Raw genomic sequence first — 20,565 nt, 5'->3', positions numbered from 1 at the left:
ATTTCATCGAAATCCAGGTCAAAAAGTGAAAATTGTCTAAAATTCTGCTATTTATAATCTTGTTAACCCAAATTCTATAAAATTTGAATTGGAAAATTCCTCATAAAAATGGGGAATCAACTTGTCATACCTTCGCAGGCTGATTGGTATGAAGAGCCCCTACGCAAAATGAAGATTACTGTGAAAAATTCGATAGATTCTGGTACTTTTTTGCTGACTTTAGACTGCGTAAATCAATATAATGAGCCATTAATCGTAAAAGCATACGAATATACAGAATCTTTAGAGAAAGGCAATTTAGGTGTCGATAATTCACGCAAATATTTCAATCATCTTACCGATAAAATTCAAGCAACTCAATGTATTATTGATTATTCAAACATTATCATCAATGATCGATATGCATTCCTCATCAGACCAAAAAAGCAATATACTTTACCACAGCGTCTTGAAGAATACCCAAGATTAGAAGAAATAGAAAAAAGATGGGTAGTTTTTCAAATATATTCAGCGATCTCATCACTACATTCCATAAACTTAGTACATGGAGCTCTCAATCCCGATAACATTTTTGTTGATTGGGACATCAGTACTACTGTCGGAGATTTAGCTCCATTCAAACCAACCCAAATAAGGGCTGATAAGCCTAATGTGTATCACCATTACTTTTCTACATCAACAAGGAATGGTTGCTACTTAGCGCCAGAGCAAATTATCACTGAAGATAATGTTTTGGATCCATTATTCTTCAGTAACTTAAAAATTTCGGCCGATTTGTTTTCCATAGGCTGTATAGTGTATTATCTATATACAGGCACTCATCTTTTTAACTTTTCGACTTTGATTCAATTCAAAGAAGGAAAATTCAACTTAGATGCAAAACTCCAAGCATTACCAGATAAAATTAGGAATTTCGCACGTACGTTACTCGATATTGACCCCAATTCTCGTCAAGAAGTCAATACATCTCTTTCAAAATATTTTCCACCATGTTTTCGTCAAATTTTCGACCAATTCATCGAATTTTCTACCAACGATGGCTCCCTTACCCATCTTGTCACCATGATTCCTGTATTCGATGCTATGGTTGACGACCAAGACGTAAAAGTCCGCGTAATCTTGACGAATCTCTTCGCTCCTTTCATTTTGACATCGGACGATTATTCCTCGGTAATAACGTTCTCTTACTTTTTGGCCGAATTCGCTTCTGTCCTGTCAGAAGAAATTATTTTGTGTAGAATCCTTCCGAACTTCATCGGATTGCTTTCCATCGAGAATAATACGATCAAGACAACAGGTCTCCGCTGTATTGTGAAGCTTTTGGTCGCTTGTAAAACGATTAATAATGATCTTGCTTCAATTATCCAGAATTACTTGATTTCAGAGGTAAATACATTAGCCCACAAGGGTAATAATCAAGTAAGAATCGCCGTTGCTGAGACAGCTCCTAAATTAATCCATGAAATTTTGAGATTAATTCCAGATTTCATTACAGACGTACAATCAGTGCTTAACTTCATTATAAGTGAATCAGATCCATTAGTCATACAAGCTTTCCTCTACGGATTGAACGAATGCTGCGAAAATGGCGTAAAATTATTAGAAAATTTATTCCCGATACTTTTATCGTCATTTAACCATAGCGTTATACAGTACAAAGCAGGAATTCTCCAAACATTCATGAAATACTACGAAGTCAACACTTCTTTGCAAGATCAAAAAACAATGATGAAATTACTCAAAAGTTTAGCGCCTGCAACCATCGGATTCCTACAGCACGAGACTAATCCTGAAATGAGAAACCATTTCCTGGCATTTCTGGACTGGTACAACCAACAAAAATTTATGGATGAGGATATGATGAGCGACATCTTCACGGCAATAGGAAATTTGGTTGATTCCAAGGATGCTATGACCCAATACTACGTTAATTCTATTGTTTCCCGCTTGCCAGATCGATATAAAGAAGTTATGTTGCCACATTTCGTTCTGAGGTCCATAAACAAACATGGTTCTGTCCCTACTTTACAGGAAATATCCGAAAAGTTCTCTAAATTGTCAGAGCCGAACATTGTAGCTCATAAATTAATTTCCTCAAAGAGAACGAAACTGAATCCTAAGTTTTTACTATCTACAAGGGTTTCCAAGTATCCTATCCGTGATTTGGCCACAATTTCCTCAGAATCCATTGCTGCATTAACAAAAGAAGGAATTTCTATTTTATCTTCGACATCTACTGACAATGTTCACAAGATTCCTTGCCAGTATAAATCCTTCTGCTCATTGGCCGGCAAAAACAGCTTGGTTGTCAGTGATTTGAAAATGACATCAATATTAGACGTCGCAACTGAAGAAACAACCGAATTCTGCAAAGGGGTACACAGAATTCTCAAGTCTATATCATCCACATCCTTCATTGGTGCTTCTAAAGGCGTAATTGCGCAATACGACACAAGAGTACCGAAAGTTATTAGATATTTAACATTTAATGACTTAACTGTTGCCGATGTATGCAAATGGAGTGCTTCTCCTATCATTGGCGTCGGTTTTAAAGAAGGAATTGTAGATATCATTGATTTGAGAGCTTGGACACCATCATCGATGGTTGTTACGCCACCTGTAGAGACTGTTACACCAATTGCAGGTGGAACTTGTTCGATTTTCGTGTCTTCGTCACTTGAAAATTCTGCAATTTTCGATTGTTCGTCGAATTCGATGCTAGCTTCTATAAATGCTGATGGACTTGCAGTTGGATATTGCGGGAGAGCTGTTTTGGCTGGAAATAGAGGTACTTTCTTTATAGATTTGCAAGGAAGTTACAGATTAAACGAAAATTCTTACTCCGGAGAAAAAGCAATTCCACTTCCATTTGCAGACAAATTGTTCGACTGCAGCGGAGTCAATTACGCTGCAACTCTCCACGGACACACTGCTAGAATCACTTCTATCGCGAAAGATAAGAGATTTTTCACTGGAGATGAAGTTGGATTTGTCAATATTTGGTCTGTAACTGACTGATCTTGTATTTTTATACATATTTTTTGTTATATAATAAATTTAAATGTTGTTTTACTTTCTAATTATTCTGTATGATTTTACTTTATGGGTGCATTTACGCCCCTATGACAATGCATTCAATCCAGTCATTTAAGGTTGATTTTCAATTACGCTCCACGCCGGTTGTCAAAAATTTGAATTAAAGTCAGATGGGCGTAAGTGCAGCCTTAATGAGTATAATCAAGAAATGAACTTGTTTGAAATTAAGAGACAAGATGTAATTACTAGTGATAAATTAAGAGACAAGATTCCATTTGAGATGTAATATTATGACAAAACATCTTGAGAAAGTTTAAACAAAATGATCCCACTTGAGATAAACAATTAAGAAGAATTTACCTGAGATAAGCAATTAAGAAGAATTTACTTGAGATAAACAATTAAGAAAAATTTACTCGAGATAAACGACAAAAAAGTATTTACCTGATATATATAATAAAGAAGGATTGGCTTAAGATAAATCAAGAAAGATTTACTTGATTTAAACAAACAAAACGAATTTACTAGAAACAAACAATAAGTATTTACTTGAGATAAATAATAAAGAAGAATTTACAACAAATTTTGTAGAAGAAAATTAAGTATATGAACAACCTAAAAACATTAATAATTTTCCATTTCGCTTATGAGATTTCGGTTCTTCGGTTGATTCGGATCGTTTTTGATTGTCTGGCGTTATTGGTATGGCAGCATAGCAAAACGCAGTTGATAAATGTGAGAGTGGATTTACAAAACTTGTCTCAGCAGAATTTGTTGAGGTGTAACCATAATATGAATCAATGAAACAGTTATCTAAAATTGTTGTTGTTGCTGAAAATGATGAATACGCATTTTGCATGAAAGAGCAATGATAAAAAGTTGTAGTTCCACCATTTCCGTTATTAATAAAAGTTGAACTCTTCGAATTATTTATTATATTTGAAGAATAGAATATGCCTTTTATATCAATTTGAAACATATCATTATATTCTGTGTTACTATTTCCATAAAATGTGGTATAATTCACATTAATAGAAGTTCCACTTTGAGTATAAAAACAGGAGTCCCATATTGCATGATTAAAGCTATCATTTACTGAATGAATTAACTGTGTGCCACTTTTAAATCTGATTGTATTACCACCATAATTTCTTCCGCAATCAAATACAGTTCCTTCAATCAATGAATTATTGTATACAGCATATGAATAGACAAATTGAGCTCCATCACCATCTGTTTGACCTTTACAAAAATTCCCACAAAATCGTCTGTGAATAGCAGAATTGGAATTATCAATATGCATTCCGCCTCCTATACCTGGGCTATAACAGTTATAAAACATGCAATCTGAGTCCAAAAAATTGTAACTGCTGTCAGAAATGTATATTCCACTATTTGTTAAATTGTAAAATATGCATTGATAAAAGAAATATTGACTTCTACTTGAGAGCGAACAATTTACGCATGTTGTAACATCTCCTAAGAAGTTTGTATTGAAATATTCATTCCAAATATCAAGTAAGGCACCATCTTCATGAGTGATAAGATTTCTAAAGGATCTATTTGTAGTATGGATGAAAACAGATAGCATTCTTATAAATTTGACAGTTTGATTTTAGTGCTTTCAATTCTATAAATTTGAGAAAAATCTAACTGACGCCACTATCAAAATATATCTTATGGCATTTAATAAGGAATTTAAAAAAATATAATTTGTACCATCGACCACAACAAAATTCAATATTTGAATGTTTTGCATAATTCAGATTCGCTTTTATCATTTGAAATACCAAATAATGCAATTACTTGGAGATTTATACTTTTTGTGACTCATTTAAATTGAACTCAATACAATAATTAAGAGTGTGGTTGAATGACTGTCAAGAAAAAATTGAATCTTTGGTCGGTTATAATTTGATTCCTTTTAGTTTTAATATATTTCTATATTGAAGTTTTTTCAAACTCTTAAAATGTAAGAAAAAATCTAACATCTATCAGAAATCAAATAGTTTTTGATTAAAAAAAAAAAAAAAAAGGTAGTGGGGCTTCCAGGCACTTCGTGCCTTCTAGCCCTGAGGATGTTTGGTATAATGAAGTTTTTTTTTCTTGGGATGGCCTTCCGGGCACTTCGTGCCCTCTAGCCCATAAAAAGTTTAGTATAAATGAAGTTTTTTATTCGGAAAATTGTTAGTCTTCTGGGTCGAAAACATTATATATAATGTGTCGCTTTTCACAAATTATATATGTTTTCATGTTTTGTCAAACATGAACGTACATGTTTTGTCAAGACTTCTTCGTAAATGTTTTGTCAAGACTTCTTCGTAAATGTTTTGTCAAACATGAACGTAAATGTTTTGTCAAGACTTCTTCGTAATGAGTGTAAATGACCAAAAATATAATTTAGGGTAGAAGGTTAGATCTAACCTCTTTTCTAACCTCTTTTCTACCCTCTTGAATTTGTCAAGACTTCTTCGTAAATGTTTTGTCAAACATGAACGTAAATGTTTTGTCAAGACTTCATCGTAATGAGTGTAAAGGACCCAAAAATATAATTTAGGGTAGAAGGTTAGATCTAACCTCTTTTCTCACCTCTTTTCTCACCCTCTTGAATTTTCATGATTTCATCGTAAATGTTTTGTCAAACATGAACGTAAATGTTTTGTCAAGACTTCTTCGTAAAATCAGACAAAAATATATTTTAGGTGAAGAGGTGAGATCTCACCTGTTTTCTCACCTGTTTTCTCACCTCTTGAATTTTCATGATTTCATCGTAAATGTTTTGTCAAGACTTCTTCGTAAAATGTTTTGTCAAGACTTCTTCGTAATGAGTGTAAATGACCAAAAATATAATTTAGGGTAGAAGGTTAGATCTAACCTCTTTTCTAACCTCTTTTCTACCCTCTTGAATTTGTCAAACATGAACGTACATGTTTTGTCAAGACTTCTTCATCGTAATGAGTGTAAAGGACCCAAAAATAAAGTTTAGGTGAAGAGGTGAGATCTCACCTGTTTTCTCACCTCTTTTCTCACCTCTTGAATTTTCATGATTTCTTCGTCATAGGCACGGAGATAGGACGGTTATTTTACAAAACTGACAACACTTTGACCGAGTAGTTTTTTGTGCTGAACAAAAAGTGTCATATAAACATCTGTCAAAAACCGTTTTTTACTTCACTTAAAATGCCACGTAAGCTACGTAAGAATATACGTAAGAGGAAGAGAGCATTGAAACATCCAATAGTAAAACTGACACCACAACAACAGTTGCAACAACAAATGATGAATGACCCCACTATGTTGCAACAAATGTCAAGCAACCCTATGCTTTTAAGCCGAGTTATTGGTGCACAGAGTGGAGGTTTAAGAGCGGCACTTTTAGCGAAAATGGCAGGCTATGGTGGAGCTGCAGACGGAACAGCTTATAACCCTCAAAGTCAAATGAATTTGAGTTCACTCAAAAATCAAATAACAGATGTCAAAAAGTCAAACATAGACATACAGAAACAAATAAGTGAAAACGAAAAGAAACTAGAATATGACAGACACACAAAGAAACTCAATGAGTTAAACGTAGAGAAAAAGAAGAAAGAAGAACAACTGAAAGAACTAAGTACAGAGGAATATGCGAAAAAAGTGTCAGAAAAAGCAGCAGAAGTAGCAAAAATGGAACAAGATGTTATAAATTTGAAAAACCATACTACTCAATATAAAGTACTGAAAGATGAAGAGATAAAACAAAAAGCCCTGAAGACATATATGGATAGCGATGAGTATAAAAAAGAAGTTGAAGCAAATGTAAAGGCAGAAAAACTTTTACAGTTGCAAAACCAAACCGTACAGTATGAAAACTTAGCACAAGAAAGTAAAAATAACGACGCAGCCATGCAAAAGGCAATGAAAAGCGCAGAATATATAAAAGCTAATAATGACTGGTTAGATGCCCAAGCCAACGCTAAAGCAGCCCAACTTATAGGGTCAATAAGGACAAAAATACAAGCGGATGAAGACAGTTCAAATGAAGCTTTAATGAATGCTGACTTTAAGAACGCCTTCGAAGCTCTTCATAGTAAGGTGAAACTAGTGAACGACTTCTCATCTGGAAAGAAACTGAAGTCTGAAGGTTTCGACAACGAGTTAAGAGAAGTAGCACAAAATATGACGAAAATAACAGATGCAGCAACGAGACAGGCAGTTCAAAGTGCCTATGACGCCGTTAGAGCAACTGTTGTGGAAAGTCAAGAAAAAGAGTTACAACAGACCAAAACAGACCTAGTAAATGCTTTCTTAAAAACGAAAAGTCAGGTAGGACATTATGCTGCAGATGGAACATATGTGCCAGCTGGTGGAACTTATATACCAGCTGGTGGAACTTATATACTAGCTAGTGGAACTTATATACCACCAAACCCTCCAAGAGAAGCACCTGCACCAGGACTACCTAAAACATTTACATCGTCACATGGACACAGACACAGGCATGCACCAAAACCAGCACCACAACAACAACCACAACCAACAGTTCAAAACACTGCACCACAACCAACAGTTCAAAACACTGCACCACAACCAACAGTTCAAAACACTGCACAGCAACAACCACAAACAGAGCAAGGACATAAAAGAAGTAGAGAACAAGGAAACCAAGAATTCTTAAAAATGCTTAAGGAAAATTATGGTTACCCAGATACTCTTGACTTTAGTGACAGATATAAAGAAGCTATTAGAAAGTTCAAGGAAGGAAATACTGACCCGAACCTATTTAGCTTTATGGTTCAGCACCAAATGGGATATAATTTCAAACCTGGAAAATACAAGCTCGCTAAGGGATATGATTTAATAGCATATCATCCAAATGACATGACTGAATTTACTCCGAGATATTTGGTGTCAGAGATAAATGATAATTCAACTATCTTCATGAAACGCGTAAAAAATAGAGACGGAACGAAAGAAGAAAGGGTTATGAATGCGGATGGCTTAAATAGGGAACTTGTTAAAAACGGTCTCGGAATATATGAAATGCCAGCAGATGAGGTACAAGAAACTCCACAGGAAGAAGTTCAGATACAACCAGACATGGAAGAAATAGTTCAGCAACAACAGCTAGAAGAGCCTGAAGGAAACGAACAAGTCCCTCCTTTGGAAACTAACTTCACAGAACTAGATGAAGATTTGGAACAGCCGAAAAATCTTGACCCTCAACAAGTGTATGCGGGGAATATGGAATCTTTCCAAGAGTCTAAGAAAAATTCGGCTGACATAGTAGAAGAATATCGAAAAATGTTCGCCGACATACAAAAGACTCCAACATCAGATGAAAATATCCAGCATAGAATGGAAGTACTGAAAGATAATGTACACAAATACAACAATCCTTTTTACTTACGAGCATATAACGTTCAATCTTTGGATGAACTCGGTGAAAATAAAAGGTTAAATTTCAACAAAACATATAGAAATGAAACATTGTTTAAAGTTCATTCAGAACCTAGCCAATATGGAAACAAACCTACTTTTGTTTCTGCAGACTATGGAACTACAATGAGATGGGGTCATAAAGCTAATCCGGATAGGTGGTTCATAAACTTACAACCACAATTCCAAGAAGTTGTAGACGCAATGGAAGTGAATGGTGAACCAGATATAGCTGGTATTTTCAGCGCGGCTTTAATGCCATTGAAAGATATGAAAGATGCAGATATTTTGGACCAGTATGAAATGAACATGGCTGAAGGAAATATAACACCTGACGTTCTAGAACATTTATCTCAAAGAACTACACAGAACCATAGAGATGGTATATTTGGTGAAGAGTTTAGAAAGAAAGTTAGGGAGAGAGAAGGAAGAGAACCTATTGTACATGACCTTGCAAACGAAAGTTTGCAAAATGTCATAAAAACTTACTTTGCAGACAATGAACTGAGAAGGGATGAATATTTAAGAAAACTCAAATGGACAGTACCAAATGAAATGTTAGTATTGAAAAACATGTTCCTTGACAAAATAAAACCAACTACAGAAATAAATGACGCAAGACTGAAACATTGGGTAAAAGCTTTCCCATTCACAAAAGATATTATTGGTAACATGGAAAGAAAACCAGAATGGCTACAAAAACATATATTTGGAAACGAGCTTATTCCATATGGACAAGCTCTGTTTGAAGAGCTTGAACCGGAAACTCAGGAAAGAGTCATGCAAACAATACGCGAAGACTCAAATACAAACTATGACAAAATCTTTCTAGGATATAGGTTACCTGAGATGGGCGACCAGAGCCCAAAGGCAAAAAGGACATGGGAAATTTACAACATACTAGGTGAACATGAGGCAAAGATGCAACAACTTGAAGCAGAGGGCAAGTTACCAAAAGCGACACCAAAGAAGAAGAATAGAACAAAGTGAAAGTAGTGAAGAAGTAACTTCATCTAGTGAAAGTAGTGGCAATGAAGGAAAAAGAAGAGTTAAAAACTCAGTCAGGAAGAAAGTAAAGCTTGGTACGAGTGGGTTCTATTATGATATATAAATCCAACTATTCTATATTTTTACCCATATGAAATGTACGCCGCTCAGAATATAACGCCAACAGTTTTGGATGCCATGAACGGAAATGTTTCCGAATGGTATAACGAATGCGACAATGCCATTAGAAGGTCAGAAATAGTTCCTGGAACTTACGAATATACAACTGCTGTTTCTTATGGAAACGTAGGTGAGTTTGGAGAAGGTTCTTCAACAACAGTAGATATTGCTTGCGACAGGTTTCATATTATTTCTATTGACAACTCATTCTTATACGTGGAACAAGACATTGAAATAAAACCTTCTGCCAAGTTGTCTGACAGAAAGGTTGCAATGGAATTTTCTATGTCGGATACCAATATGCTCCAGAAGTTTTCATGGGATATAAGATATATTCTAACTCTGACTTAGTTCAAACAGTAACATGGGCAAACTATGAATGGTTCGCTTTGAGAAACTCAGTACAACCACAAGCTAGAGAACAAACAGACCAGTATGCAACTATTGAGAAAATAAGAAGACTTGACCCTAACGTTCCAGGAGTTTATGTTAACCTTTCTGAACAAACTGCAGCAGCAGTAACCAAAGTAAAACTGAAACTTAGAGTTCCTTTGTCATCTTTCCTCATCTTCAGGTTTTTAAGATACTTGCCAAACTGGGCAGGAAAAATTTCTATCGAACTTACTCCAAGCAAAAATAACTTAGTCATTGCACCAACACAAGACCCATTCACTCTTACAGACGTAATGGGAACAAATAAAACGTCATTCGCCGAATTTTGCAAAGACAAGGTTGACTTAGACTTTGGTTTCTCAAACTTCAACAATGAAGTAAACTATTATTTCAATGCTGCTGGAACTGCTTGGGACCCAGTTAAGTTCACATGCGAAAAGTTTGAATGCAAGAGAATAGAAAGCAGACTTGCAGTCTATATGTTGGACCCAGATATTTCAAATGCTTTAGCTGCCAAATATATTGCAGTTCCACTTATGTTCCCTATACACCAAATATCTGTCAAAGACTTTGCAGGTGAAGTTGGAAACCAAAGTGCTGACCCAGGTGCAAGAACAGATATTGCTTTAACAACTGCAATGAAACATGCAGATACTATGTTTGTACTGTTCAGACGAACTATAAATGACTATTCTTGTTTCTACAACCCCGGTATTAAATATCATATAAACATAGATGGCAAATATTATCCAAGAGAAGAATATTCTACAGTTGAGGATATAGGTCATACAACTTGACATTAGATGCTATGAACTTTAACAACAACTTCACAACAACCATTAACCCTGAAATGCAAAGTTCTATTATGCCATATGTGAAAGTATGGACTCATACAGGAGGTCAAAAAACTCAATATACAAATGGAGACCGTTCAAACTTTTGGCTTGGCATTCCATTTGCTGACTCAGAAGACTTTATGGGTGGTATTTCAACTGTTGGTACTGTACAAATACAATATACTGGTGACAGAGACGGTCCAGATGAATTGAAAGCAAAGAAGTTTACAAAACCAATAGCACTTTTCACGGAAGATGCTCTTTTGAAGATTCGTTCGATGAAACCTGCTGGGGCTCCTCAGATTGGCATAACGACAGCTTCCATCGAGCAGATTTTGGCAGCAGGTCAGTAAGTTGTTCTTGAACTGACTTCTCTCCGTCAAATATTGACAGTACGCCAGTTTTGACATAATATTGTAAGATAAACTTACCTTTAGAAATATCTGTAAGTTTTGTTGTTATATTTTTGTCTGCTTCAAAAACTTTCACCATTTCAGTTATACCAACTTTCTTTGCTTTATGGAAATATTTTGGTTCAGCAAATATTGCTATTCTATAACATTTACCATTGTTTGTATAAAGAACTATTCTGTCAATGTATTTGTATTGTTTGTGTGTGTAAACTTTGTTCTGCTTCAATTCGAAGAGATACTCGAATACGTCCATCTTTTTATTCTAAGTAAAATGTCATTTCCGAAAAATAGAAGCGTGAGTGTTTCAAAAGGTTTAATGGCGGTGGCAGATGTGAAGTTAAATTCACCAACTCAAACAAACAGTCAAAGTGTTGTTGTCAATGTCAAAGACAGAGATGTTGAAGTGGGGAAACCATACGAAGACGAAGATGGTATAGCAATTGTTCCTGTAAAAGAACAACCAACATATCCTGAAGTTAGCAGAGACTTAAGTTCTGTTGCAGATATTCGAAACGACTACCAACAACTGAAAGACAAACTTCAAACTCAGGAGAAGATTTGTCAAGCTTTAGGTATAATGTTAAACTTGGTCGAACACAACCCTGTAAAAGTGAACTCATATGTCATTGCACCTCATGAAGTTTTGAAAGAACTATTGAAACTTTTGACAGAGGCAGACGATATAAACATCAAAGAAATAGAACCCGACATTAGTTGCTGTGGTGTTTCATATAATGTCATTGACAAGATATACGTTATGAAAGGAGGTGAAACGTTGAACTTAAAGTATAGTTTCCCAGACGTCATAAAAATATTTGACGACCATAACATTTCATTAAAATTTATTTGCTAAGTAAAAATGTCAAAACTTCTTGAAAGATGTTTGAAGAAAAATAATATAGACTTTATTTCATGTAAAGGACTTTACACACTTTTGAACGATATGAAAGACCCTGTTTTGTTTGTTCGTGTAGACAAAGGAAAGTTCTATGTCTTTACAAAATATTTGAACTTCTTAGACAGAGAACTTCAAGAAACGCCATGTGAAAGTTTAGATGAAGTTCTTCTCCACTTTCAGAAAAACTTTTAAATATATATAAATGGCAGAAGATATAATGGTTTATACTATTACGACTAAAAACCCCGAGTCATATAATTCTATAACAACAAACTTACAAAGTCCTCAAGGACGGTATTGTAAACTAACTTTAAACACAATGACGACTAAAGCCTGTTTTGCTCTTTTGACACCAGAAGACTTTATTGTTGTGAATGGTAAAAAATACTCCTTTGAAGATACTTACTCAGATATACCACCAACAGGTTTTGTTGACTTATTTAATACTTTAAGTACGGGTGTAACATGTGCTGCAACTAGAGCAGGTTCGTTATGTTTGGATGTCCGACTGAGTTTACTATAAACAATATGAGCTATAATACAAAACTTATTTCTGGTTTTTACTACCAACAGTTTCCTATAACAGGAAAAGGTGTCATACAAGGAATGTCTATTCCATTGACATTAAGCACACCAATCTTATATATTGTTTCAAACTTAGGTTCAAAGTGTTATTCGAATGTCGACAGAAACTATATGACCAAAGATACTTATGCGTATAAACAATACTTTCTCTGCCTGGTTGCCTATTGTTCATTCGAATGCAGAATTTTCAACCTTAGTGAACTCAAACACTTTGGCAAGTATAACGTTGACATTAGTTGACGCAAACTTTGTTCCTGTAAAACTTTTATGTCCTATGTATTTGTCAATGACGCAGAAAGTTCGAATTGGAAGATGCAACTGGTGAAAGTATTGTATTACAAGAACAACTTCAACAACAAATAGCTCAAGAACAACAAATGCAACAAATGCAACAACAAAGTCAAGAATAAAAAAAATATTTTTTTTATTTTTATAAAAATGTACAGAATAGATGTTTCAGATTTTTATGACTTCCAAGCATTCAGAAATATGTGTCCATTTAGAGACTATAACAAATCAGTCGAGAATTTGAAACGTTTAGTCATTTATGTCGACTCTGCCCCAGAATGTTATGTTATGAAAGAATGGGATGTAGTCTTTAACAAACCTAAAGCGACAATAGTTTCAGAACAAGAATGTAGACAGAAACTTAAGAAAATAAAAGTCGTACAAGTTGGCATGAAGATGTTAGATGCTTGGGATATCTTATTGTCAAAGTTAGAAGATTTTTCAGTTCGTGGTATAAAGTTCTATACACCTTCTCCAAACTTCTATTCTATCTTCACTGGATATAAATATGAACAAGTAGAATGGAAAGAAAATATTATAGAAGCTTGGTTAGACCATGTCAAAGAAATTATATGCAATGGAAACGAAAAGGTTTATGAGTATATCTTATGTTGGTTTGCAAACATCTTACAACATCCAAGTGCTAAAAATGAAACTGCTCTCATTATAATTGGAAAACAAGGAACTGGTAAGAACACATTCTTTACAGATATCTTATGCAAACTGTTAGAGGGCTATTCGAATCCGAATATGACAAACTTAGAAAACATCTGTGGCAAGTTTAACTCCTCAATAGAGAATATGAAACTTATAGTTTGCAATGAACTTCAAAGTATAGATACAACAAAAGTTTTGAACTCAGATGCTTTGAAGAGTCTTATAACAGACAAAGTTGGAGTTGTTGAAAGAAAATATAAAGACCAAAGAGTTTTGTGAAAATGTTGCAACTTCATTATGGTTTCAAACAATGTTTGTTCCGATGAAGTTAGAAAGTTCTGACAGAAGATATGTAGTTGTCAGAACGTCAGATTCTCATATGCAAGATACAGAATATTTTGACGACTTAGCAGAAACTTTGACATCTGACTTTTACAACCACTTGTTCTCATATTTATGACATTAGATATTTCAAAGTTCAATCCAAGACAAATTCCACATACCGAAGAGAGACAAACATTGTTAGAAGCAAACAAGAGTGTATATGAACTGTTCATAGATGAAACTGACTTTGAGTGTTTAGATGAAAGGTCATTGTACGATTCGTATAAACAATATTGTCAAGAATATGGTTATATGGCAGCTTCTAAACGAACATTCTTGGCAAATGTCAAAAGTCTTTTAGATGTTCAGAATGGTGTATATACAAAGAAAAATTTTTCTGAGTAAATTTAAAAAAAATCTTTTTTTATCCGATAGAAAAGATGGCAAAATTCATCTCAGTAAATAAGTACATGACAGAAGTCAAAGATAAGTTAGCTCCATTCGCAATATTTGAATGTTTACTTCTACAATTTAAAAGTCTACATTTGACAAAATTTGGAACATTGCACCAGTTAAGTTTGCTGTTGTTAGAAAAAGTGGTGCAACTTTTGAAGACTTATACATTGACGGTATGTTGACAGTCAAAGAAATTTTGACAGAAAGTTCTCAAACTCGAGAAGGTAAAGCATACAAACTTGTTATACCTTATGAACCAAAGAAAGCAGACGACTATGAATATTATGAGTCTAAGATAGTTGAAGTTCAAGGTAATTGGGTAAAAAGATTTTAGAGTCTAAGCCAGTGTTTGCCCCTAAAGAGGAAGAGAACATTGACATTGACCAGAAATGTTCTAAAAATAAAATTTTATTTTTTACATGTCAAATTTCTTTTTCTCTGGAACTGGTTCAGGTTCTTTCTTCTCTTCTTCTACTTTCTTTTCTTTCTTTTCTTTCTTTTCTCTCTTCTTCTTTTCTGGTGGAGTTATGTCAAATTTGGCGCAACCATATTTATGTAAAAGTTCTTTGTCCTTTAATAGCTCTTCTATTCTGTTTTCTATTTCATCTTCAAGAACAGCGCATGTGTCTTCTTTGCATTCTAAGAAGTTTTGTTGGACTTCATCTCTCCAAGAGGCGTCATCTCTGTCAACAAGTCTGTCATTGACAACTTAAAGACTTCTCTGCCTAATGTTTTATGGTTCTTGTCATATTCCCAGAAACAGAACTTTAGAACAATTCACCTTTCTTGTTTTACACTATGTAAGATTTTATGGTCGACAGATGTTTGCTGTCGAAAAGCTTGTCTCGAATATAGATAGCGAAATCGCTAGACATTTTCTAAAAGATAAAATTTTAATTTTTCTAAAAATATGTTAGAAAAAAAGTTTGCTGACATTGACAAGAAATTTGAGAATGTTTTTAAATAAAACAAGAGAAAGTTAGAAAATGCTCAGATAAAGCCTATACATGACAAGTTCTTATTTGCTCAGAATGGTATAACAGGTCTAATTGCACCACCTGGGTCGGGTAAGACTTTCACTTATCTTAAAATGGCTGCACAACAACAAGAACTAGATGAGAAGAACCCATTCTATGAGTTAGTTGTCATTTGTAGTACTTCTGCGTCAATTTGACCAAACCGTCAATTCGTTCAAAGATATTATAAAGAAGTCTAAGTTAGTATGTATAAAGGATACTGAGTTGTTAGATTGGATAAAAGAAGTACCAAAGAAGAGTTTTGAAGTATAATGCTCATAAATGAGTATATAAATTCTAAGTTTAAAGACCCAAATGAGGAAATGCAGAGAATATTAGAGAAGAAACACTTCAGAAACAAACAGAAAGAGATAGAATACATTTCGAAGAATTGCAATCGTACGATTGGAAGACTTACCCTCATAGATGTCTTCTTATCTTAGATGACTTTGCTTCTCATCCTTTGTTAAAGAACAGAGAACAAGACATGTGTCGAATTCTTAAGAAGCTCAGACACTTTAACATCTCAGTTGTCATTTGTGTACAGACAGCAAAGAGTTTAAGTAAGGATGTTAAAAGAATACTTACTGACATTGTACTTTTCCCCGGATTGTCCGAAGACGATTTCATGGAACTTATGAAAGAGTCCATGGCAGGTAAGTTTGACAGATATGAACTATGGGAGAAGTATAAAGTCATACAAGACCCTCATACTTCTTTCAGAATTCATATCTACGCAAACAAAGTTCAATTGTAAAAAGTCAAGCTTGAAAAATCTAAGTGTTTAGTCTTAGTAAGTCTGTTGTGGTGCTGGGTCTGTCGGTTCTTCTGGCTTTGGAAGGCATTCAGGAAGAGGAACGTCAGTCATCCGTTTGTGTCCTGTTGGAAGGAAGAACTTTTCCTGTCGGAAGGAAAAACTTTTCCTGAAGTTCGACCAAAAAGTTCTCAATTTTCGAAAATTTGAATGGTTTACGGACGAACAACAGAAAAAATTTTGCCTGTCGGAAGGAAATTTTTTTCCAGTTGTCGGGAAATTTTTTTCCTGTCGGATGGAAGGACTCGGAATGTCGGATGGAAGGACTCGGAATGTCGGAAGGAAGGACTCGGAATGCCAGAAGGATTTGACGAGGCAATTTACTTTATAGAGCTACCTGAGCCATCTGAAGTCAAGCGTAAAAATAAATGGTTCATCTACCCTACTTGTTTGAAGTTGTCAAAATACTCTGTTATTTTTTCTTTCAGTAGCGGTAAGTCTTCTTTGAAGGTAAGTATTGTACAACCTTTCATATCATAGTGTGTTTGAGGTAACGTATCTTGAACTATTTGTTTCACATCTTCATTTGGGGTCATTGAAATCGGTAAGTTTTCGCGATAGAACCAATTTCTGTCAGATTTGTAAATCTTAGCAAGGTCGTAAAAGCTTTTTGTTGTTTCTTCTGACTAAATGCAACATAACCATATCTTTATCTTCTTTCATTTTCCATCTCTTCAGTATAAATCATATACTTATAGTTCTTTTCCTTTCCTTTTGGTACCGAACGTGGTATTCTTTTCTGAATGCTTTTGTCTTTTGCTTCAATGACTTCATTTTTTGCTTCAATGACTTCATCTTTTGCTTGAAGTTTCTTTTCCATCTCTTCACGTTCTTGTCTATGAATTTCGTCAAGAAGTCTGTAAACATGCCATGCATAACGAGGAGAAGCCCACATTGCAACTGCATTTACTAAAAGTCTATGTACATAATATCCTCTTAAATTTATTGGCAAATTTTTACGATTTTCATGTGTTTTATGCATGGCCGGAAAAGGTCGGTCTAGAGAAATTTCACTCAAAAGTTCTTGTGTGCTTTGGTTCCTAAACCAGTCGTCTGCGTGTTTAGTATCTGGAGCAAAACATGCTGTCAAAATACTTTGCATTTGGTACATATCGTCTTTGACCGAACGAATGAGACGGAGTTGTTTGTTAAACTGAACCCACTCATATTCTTCATTTATAGCTTCATGGACTATACTGTTGTTGTGTTCTCTGTTGTTGACATATCTGTCTTTACATACAAAATAAAAAAATAAATAAAAATAAAACTAACTTTATTTTTCTATCTTTCACAAAAGACCAAAAATAAACGCTTTACATGTATTTTTCAGCAACTTTCAAATATTTTATAGCTTTATCTATCTCATCTACTTCAAACGTTTCTTTACCTTTTATGGGAGCACCATACATTTTCTCAAACTTTTCAAGTAGTTCTTGTTCAGCAGCTCTCATATCATTAACGAACACAACCTTAACTCTATTGACTGTACTGTCATATCTTAGAGTTATATTATATGTTCTTCCTATCTTATATTTTTTGTGTTGAAGTCCTTCGGTTTCTGAACGATGTAAAGTAAGCCTTCACTGCAACGTTCCGTATCGAATGAACCATATGTTATGAAGTTATATCCAACAACTGGGTCTAACCATACAAAACTATTGGTATAAGACTTTTGTCAATGAGATATGCTGTAGTTCCATAGAATCTTACCGATATCATAAGCTCAGGATTTCTTGTCAAAATTTTCTGAAGTAGAAGCAATTCTAACCCAGTCGTGGGATGTTTTCTTTCCAAATGGAGATATAATGTCTGACAAAGAATATTTGTTGTATTTCTTTGAGTATCTTACGTTTAAATCACCGATTCTAACCAATTTGGTGTCATTGTCTATCTTTCTAACTGTTTCAAACTCATTGTTTGTCATTTCTGTTCTTACATACAAAATAAAAAAAATATTTTTTTAAAAAACTAACTTTATTTTTTCTATCTTAAGGAAATTCATGAATTTCATAGAGTTTTGGCGACTACGTTTTCTTACGTACTCGCTGTTCTTCACGATTTTCATAGAGTTTTGGCGACCCCGAAGGAAGTCGGTCTCGCTGTTCTTCACTGATTTTCATGAGTTTTATGCAAGACCGAAAAAAAATGGTCTAGAGAAATTTCACGATTTTCATAGAGTTTTGGCGACTACGTTTTCTTACGTACTCGCAATTTTTTACGATTTTCATACGGAATCTCTTCTCTCGGTTTTCCGAGGGAAGCAATCTTATGCCATTTTACTCAGATTTTTGTTGCTGAATTCAATAAAAATATATTTTAGGGTAGAAGGTTAGATCTAACCTGTTTTCTAACCTGTTTTCTACCCTCATGAATTTTCATGATTTCTTCGTAAATGTTTTGTCAAGACTTCTTCATCGTAATGAGCGTAAATCAGACAAAAATAATGTTTAGGTGAAGAGGTGAGATCTCACCCGTTTTCTCACCTGTTTTTTCACCTCAGTTATTTTATAAGCGTTTTACATGGTAAACGTTATTTTTGGAATTTTGTGAAAACTCAACGGTTTGACACATGCCCTAAAAATTATTTTACTCAGAATTTTGTTGCTGAATTCAGCAAAAATAATGTTTAGGTGAAGAGGTGAGATTTCACCTGTTTTTTCACCTCATTTTTCACCTCAGTTATTTTATAAGCGTTTTACATGAATTGTACGATGTATATTTGAAATCCTAAACAGTTTTGTAGCTTCTATTTCTTCGCTGAGGATATCGAATGTTTTAACTATGCCGAAAGTTTCTTTATACTTCTTCTTGACGTCAGATAATAGGAAATCGTCAGCAGTTGGATAGTTTTTGTTCAGAAATGCTAACATGTCCATTTTATTTTCTGCTGGCTTTTCTGCTTCTTTCTTTAAGTCTGCATAGTCGTTTCTCATTCTTTCTATCTCTTTGACGGAGTAGTTATATTTCCTCATTGCTGCTTTACATTTTGAACATTGCGGGTTCATTTTGCGTTTATACATTGAAATAAAACCACTAAAACAACTAAGGCGTCAATGGTTTTCTTTAAATCTGAAGCAGTTGGTTTTTTATCTGTTCATTCCATCCTTACCTCTTCTATCTTTATCTCTTATTCCAAACACATTTGCAACTAAACGAAACAAAGTGTTCGTAGGTCTTAAACTCCGGGTTTTTGTAAAGTCAGAAACATTCTTATATACCATGTCGCAATCTTTGTCCATAACTTTATGGTTGCAATGAAATCCTAGAAACTCATAGTTTACCTTTCGTATGAACTTCTTTATTTCTACTGAGTCAGTTGCTTTGACTTCTATTTCATCGAATTCAGGAATAGTGAGTTTTTGTTGTTGGATTTCAGGTAGTTTAGGTAAATGGTCGATGAGGTCCTCCATTTCATAAAGATACTGTTCATTTGTTTCATCCTGTGCGGTACAGTCTAAATTAGATGTTAAAAGTTCTTGCTTTATCTTCTGGATTTTTGTTTCGAAAGTATATGAAGAAGGAATGAAGTTTTTCATCTCTACTAACATTGAAGTTGGGTTCATGACTAACGAGTTTGGTGCTGTTGTTGCTAACATGTTCTTACAATAAAAATAAAAAATATTTTTAAAAAAAAACTAACTTTATTTCATCGTCTTAAGAAAATTCATGAAAATTCATGAAGGTGAGAAAGAGGTGAGAAAAGAGGTGAGCATCTCACCACTTCACTAAACTTTATTTTTGGGTCCTTTACACTCATTACGATGAAGAAGTTTCGACAAAACATTTACGAAGAAGTCTTGAAAATTCATGAGGTGAGAAAAGAGGTGAGAAAAGAGGTGAGATCTCACCACTTAACCTAAACTTTATTTTTGGGTCCTTTACACTCATTACGATGAAGAAGTCTTGACAAAAACATTACGAAGAAGTCTTGAAAATTCAGAGGGTAGAAAAGAGTTAGAAAGAGGTTAGATCTAACCTTCTACCTCTAAATTATATTTTTGCTGAATTCATGAGTTTGGTTGAAAGAAGTACGGTGGAGCCAAAAGTGGCTCGACCTCAAAAACAAGCATTTTCTGTATAAAATTCATGAAAATTCAACGGGTTGAGAAAAGAGCGTGAGAAAAAAGGTGAGAATCTCACCACTTCACCTAAAATATATTTTTGGGTCCTTTACACTCATTACGAAGAAGTCTTGAACAAAACATTTACGAAGAAGTCCTTGCCAAGCATATACGAAAGAAGTTTTGACAAAACATTTATCGAGAAG

The 20,565-nt window shown here is 34.4% G+C and overlaps 5 protein-coding genes and 5 pseudogenes across 10 annotated transcripts, besides 4 other annotated features; 5 read left to right on the top strand and 5 right to left on the bottom strand.

Annotated features, from left to right (window-relative positions):
- Positions 1 to 108: 108 nt before the first annotated feature.
- Positions 109 to 3,018, top strand: TVAGG3_0321700 (autophagy of peroxisome; the record flags this gene model as incomplete). The annotated part of the gene is made up of 1 exon (XM_001311438.1): positions 109 to 3,018. One exon carries the CDS (start codon positions 109 to 111, stop codon positions 3,016 to 3,018), a length of 2,910 nt encoding a protein of 969 aa, XP_001311439.1.
- Positions 3,019 to 3,104: 86 nt separating this feature from the next.
- Positions 3,105 to 3,224: a mobile genetic element.
- Positions 3,202 to 3,224: a terminal%2Cinverted (terminal inverted repeat of Kolobok-N2_TV transposon ID:TVAGG3_0321690).
- A 410-nt stretch (positions 3,225 to 3,634) lies between these two features.
- TVAGG3_0321680 (pectin lyase-like family) lies at positions 3,635 to 4,627 on the bottom strand (the record flags this gene model as incomplete). The annotated part of the gene is made up of 1 exon (XM_001311437.1): positions 3,635 to 4,627. The coding sequence occupies one exon, from the start codon at positions 4,625 to 4,627 to the stop codon at positions 3,635 to 3,637; it is 993 nt and encodes a 330-aa protein (XP_001311438.1).
- A 1,688-nt stretch (positions 4,628 to 6,315) lies between these two features.
- On the top strand, positions 6,316 to 6,867 carry TVAGG3_0321670 (protein of unknown function, DUF4106 family; the record flags this gene model as incomplete). The annotated part of the gene is made up of 1 exon (XM_051230180.1): positions 6,316 to 6,867. A coding segment is annotated over one exon (552 nt), but the record flags the coding sequence as incomplete, so codon positions are not given.
- A 1,653-nt stretch (positions 6,868 to 8,520) lies between these two features.
- Positions 8,521 to 16,259: a mobile genetic element.
- Positions 9,595 to 9,969, top strand: TVAGG3_0321660 (uncharacterized protein; the record flags this gene model as incomplete). The annotated part of the gene is made up of 1 exon (XM_051230179.1): positions 9,595 to 9,969. One exon carries the CDS (start codon positions 9,595 to 9,597, stop codon positions 9,967 to 9,969), a length of 375 nt encoding a protein of 124 aa, XP_051099909.1.
- On the top strand, positions 11,577 to 12,113 carry TVAGG3_0321650 (protein of unknown function, DUF4106 family; the record flags this gene model as incomplete). The annotated part of the gene is made up of 1 exon (XM_051230178.1): positions 11,577 to 12,113. The coding sequence occupies one exon, from the start codon at positions 11,577 to 11,579 to the stop codon at positions 12,111 to 12,113; it is 537 nt and encodes a 178-aa protein (XP_051099908.1).
- Positions 13,182 to 14,184, top strand: TVAGG3_0321640 (annotated as a pseudogene). Its single transcript has one exon. A coding segment is annotated over exon 1 (1,003 nt).
- TVAGG3_0321630 lies at positions 14,884 to 15,188 on the bottom strand (annotated as a pseudogene). The gene has a single exon. A coding segment is annotated over exon 1 (305 nt).
- A 416-nt stretch (positions 16,260 to 16,675) lies between the features above and the next one.
- Positions 16,676 to 17,409, bottom strand: TVAGG3_0321610 (annotated as a pseudogene). The gene has a single exon. A coding segment is annotated over exon 1 (734 nt).
- A 202-nt stretch (positions 17,410 to 17,611) lies between these two features.
- On the bottom strand, positions 17,612 to 18,222 carry TVAGG3_0321600 (annotated as a pseudogene). Its single transcript has one exon. A coding segment is annotated over exon 1 (611 nt).
- Positions 18,223 to 18,304: 82 nt separating this feature from the next.
- Positions 18,305 to 20,565: part of a mobile genetic element that runs on past the window's edge.
- TVAGG3_0321590 lies at positions 18,983 to 19,894 on the bottom strand (annotated as a pseudogene). Its single transcript has one exon. A coding segment is annotated over exon 1 (912 nt).

The sequence above is a fragment of the Trichomonas vaginalis genome, chromosome V, assembly GCF_026262505.1.
Source record: "Trichomonas vaginalis G3 chromosome V, whole genome shotgun sequence".
In the NCBI taxonomy this organism is placed as follows: Eukaryota; Parabasalia; order Trichomonadida; family Trichomonadidae; genus Trichomonas; species Trichomonas vaginalis.
The sequence above is the reverse complement of the archived record's forward strand: the minus strand, read 5'-3'. Positions and strand labels throughout refer to the sequence as shown.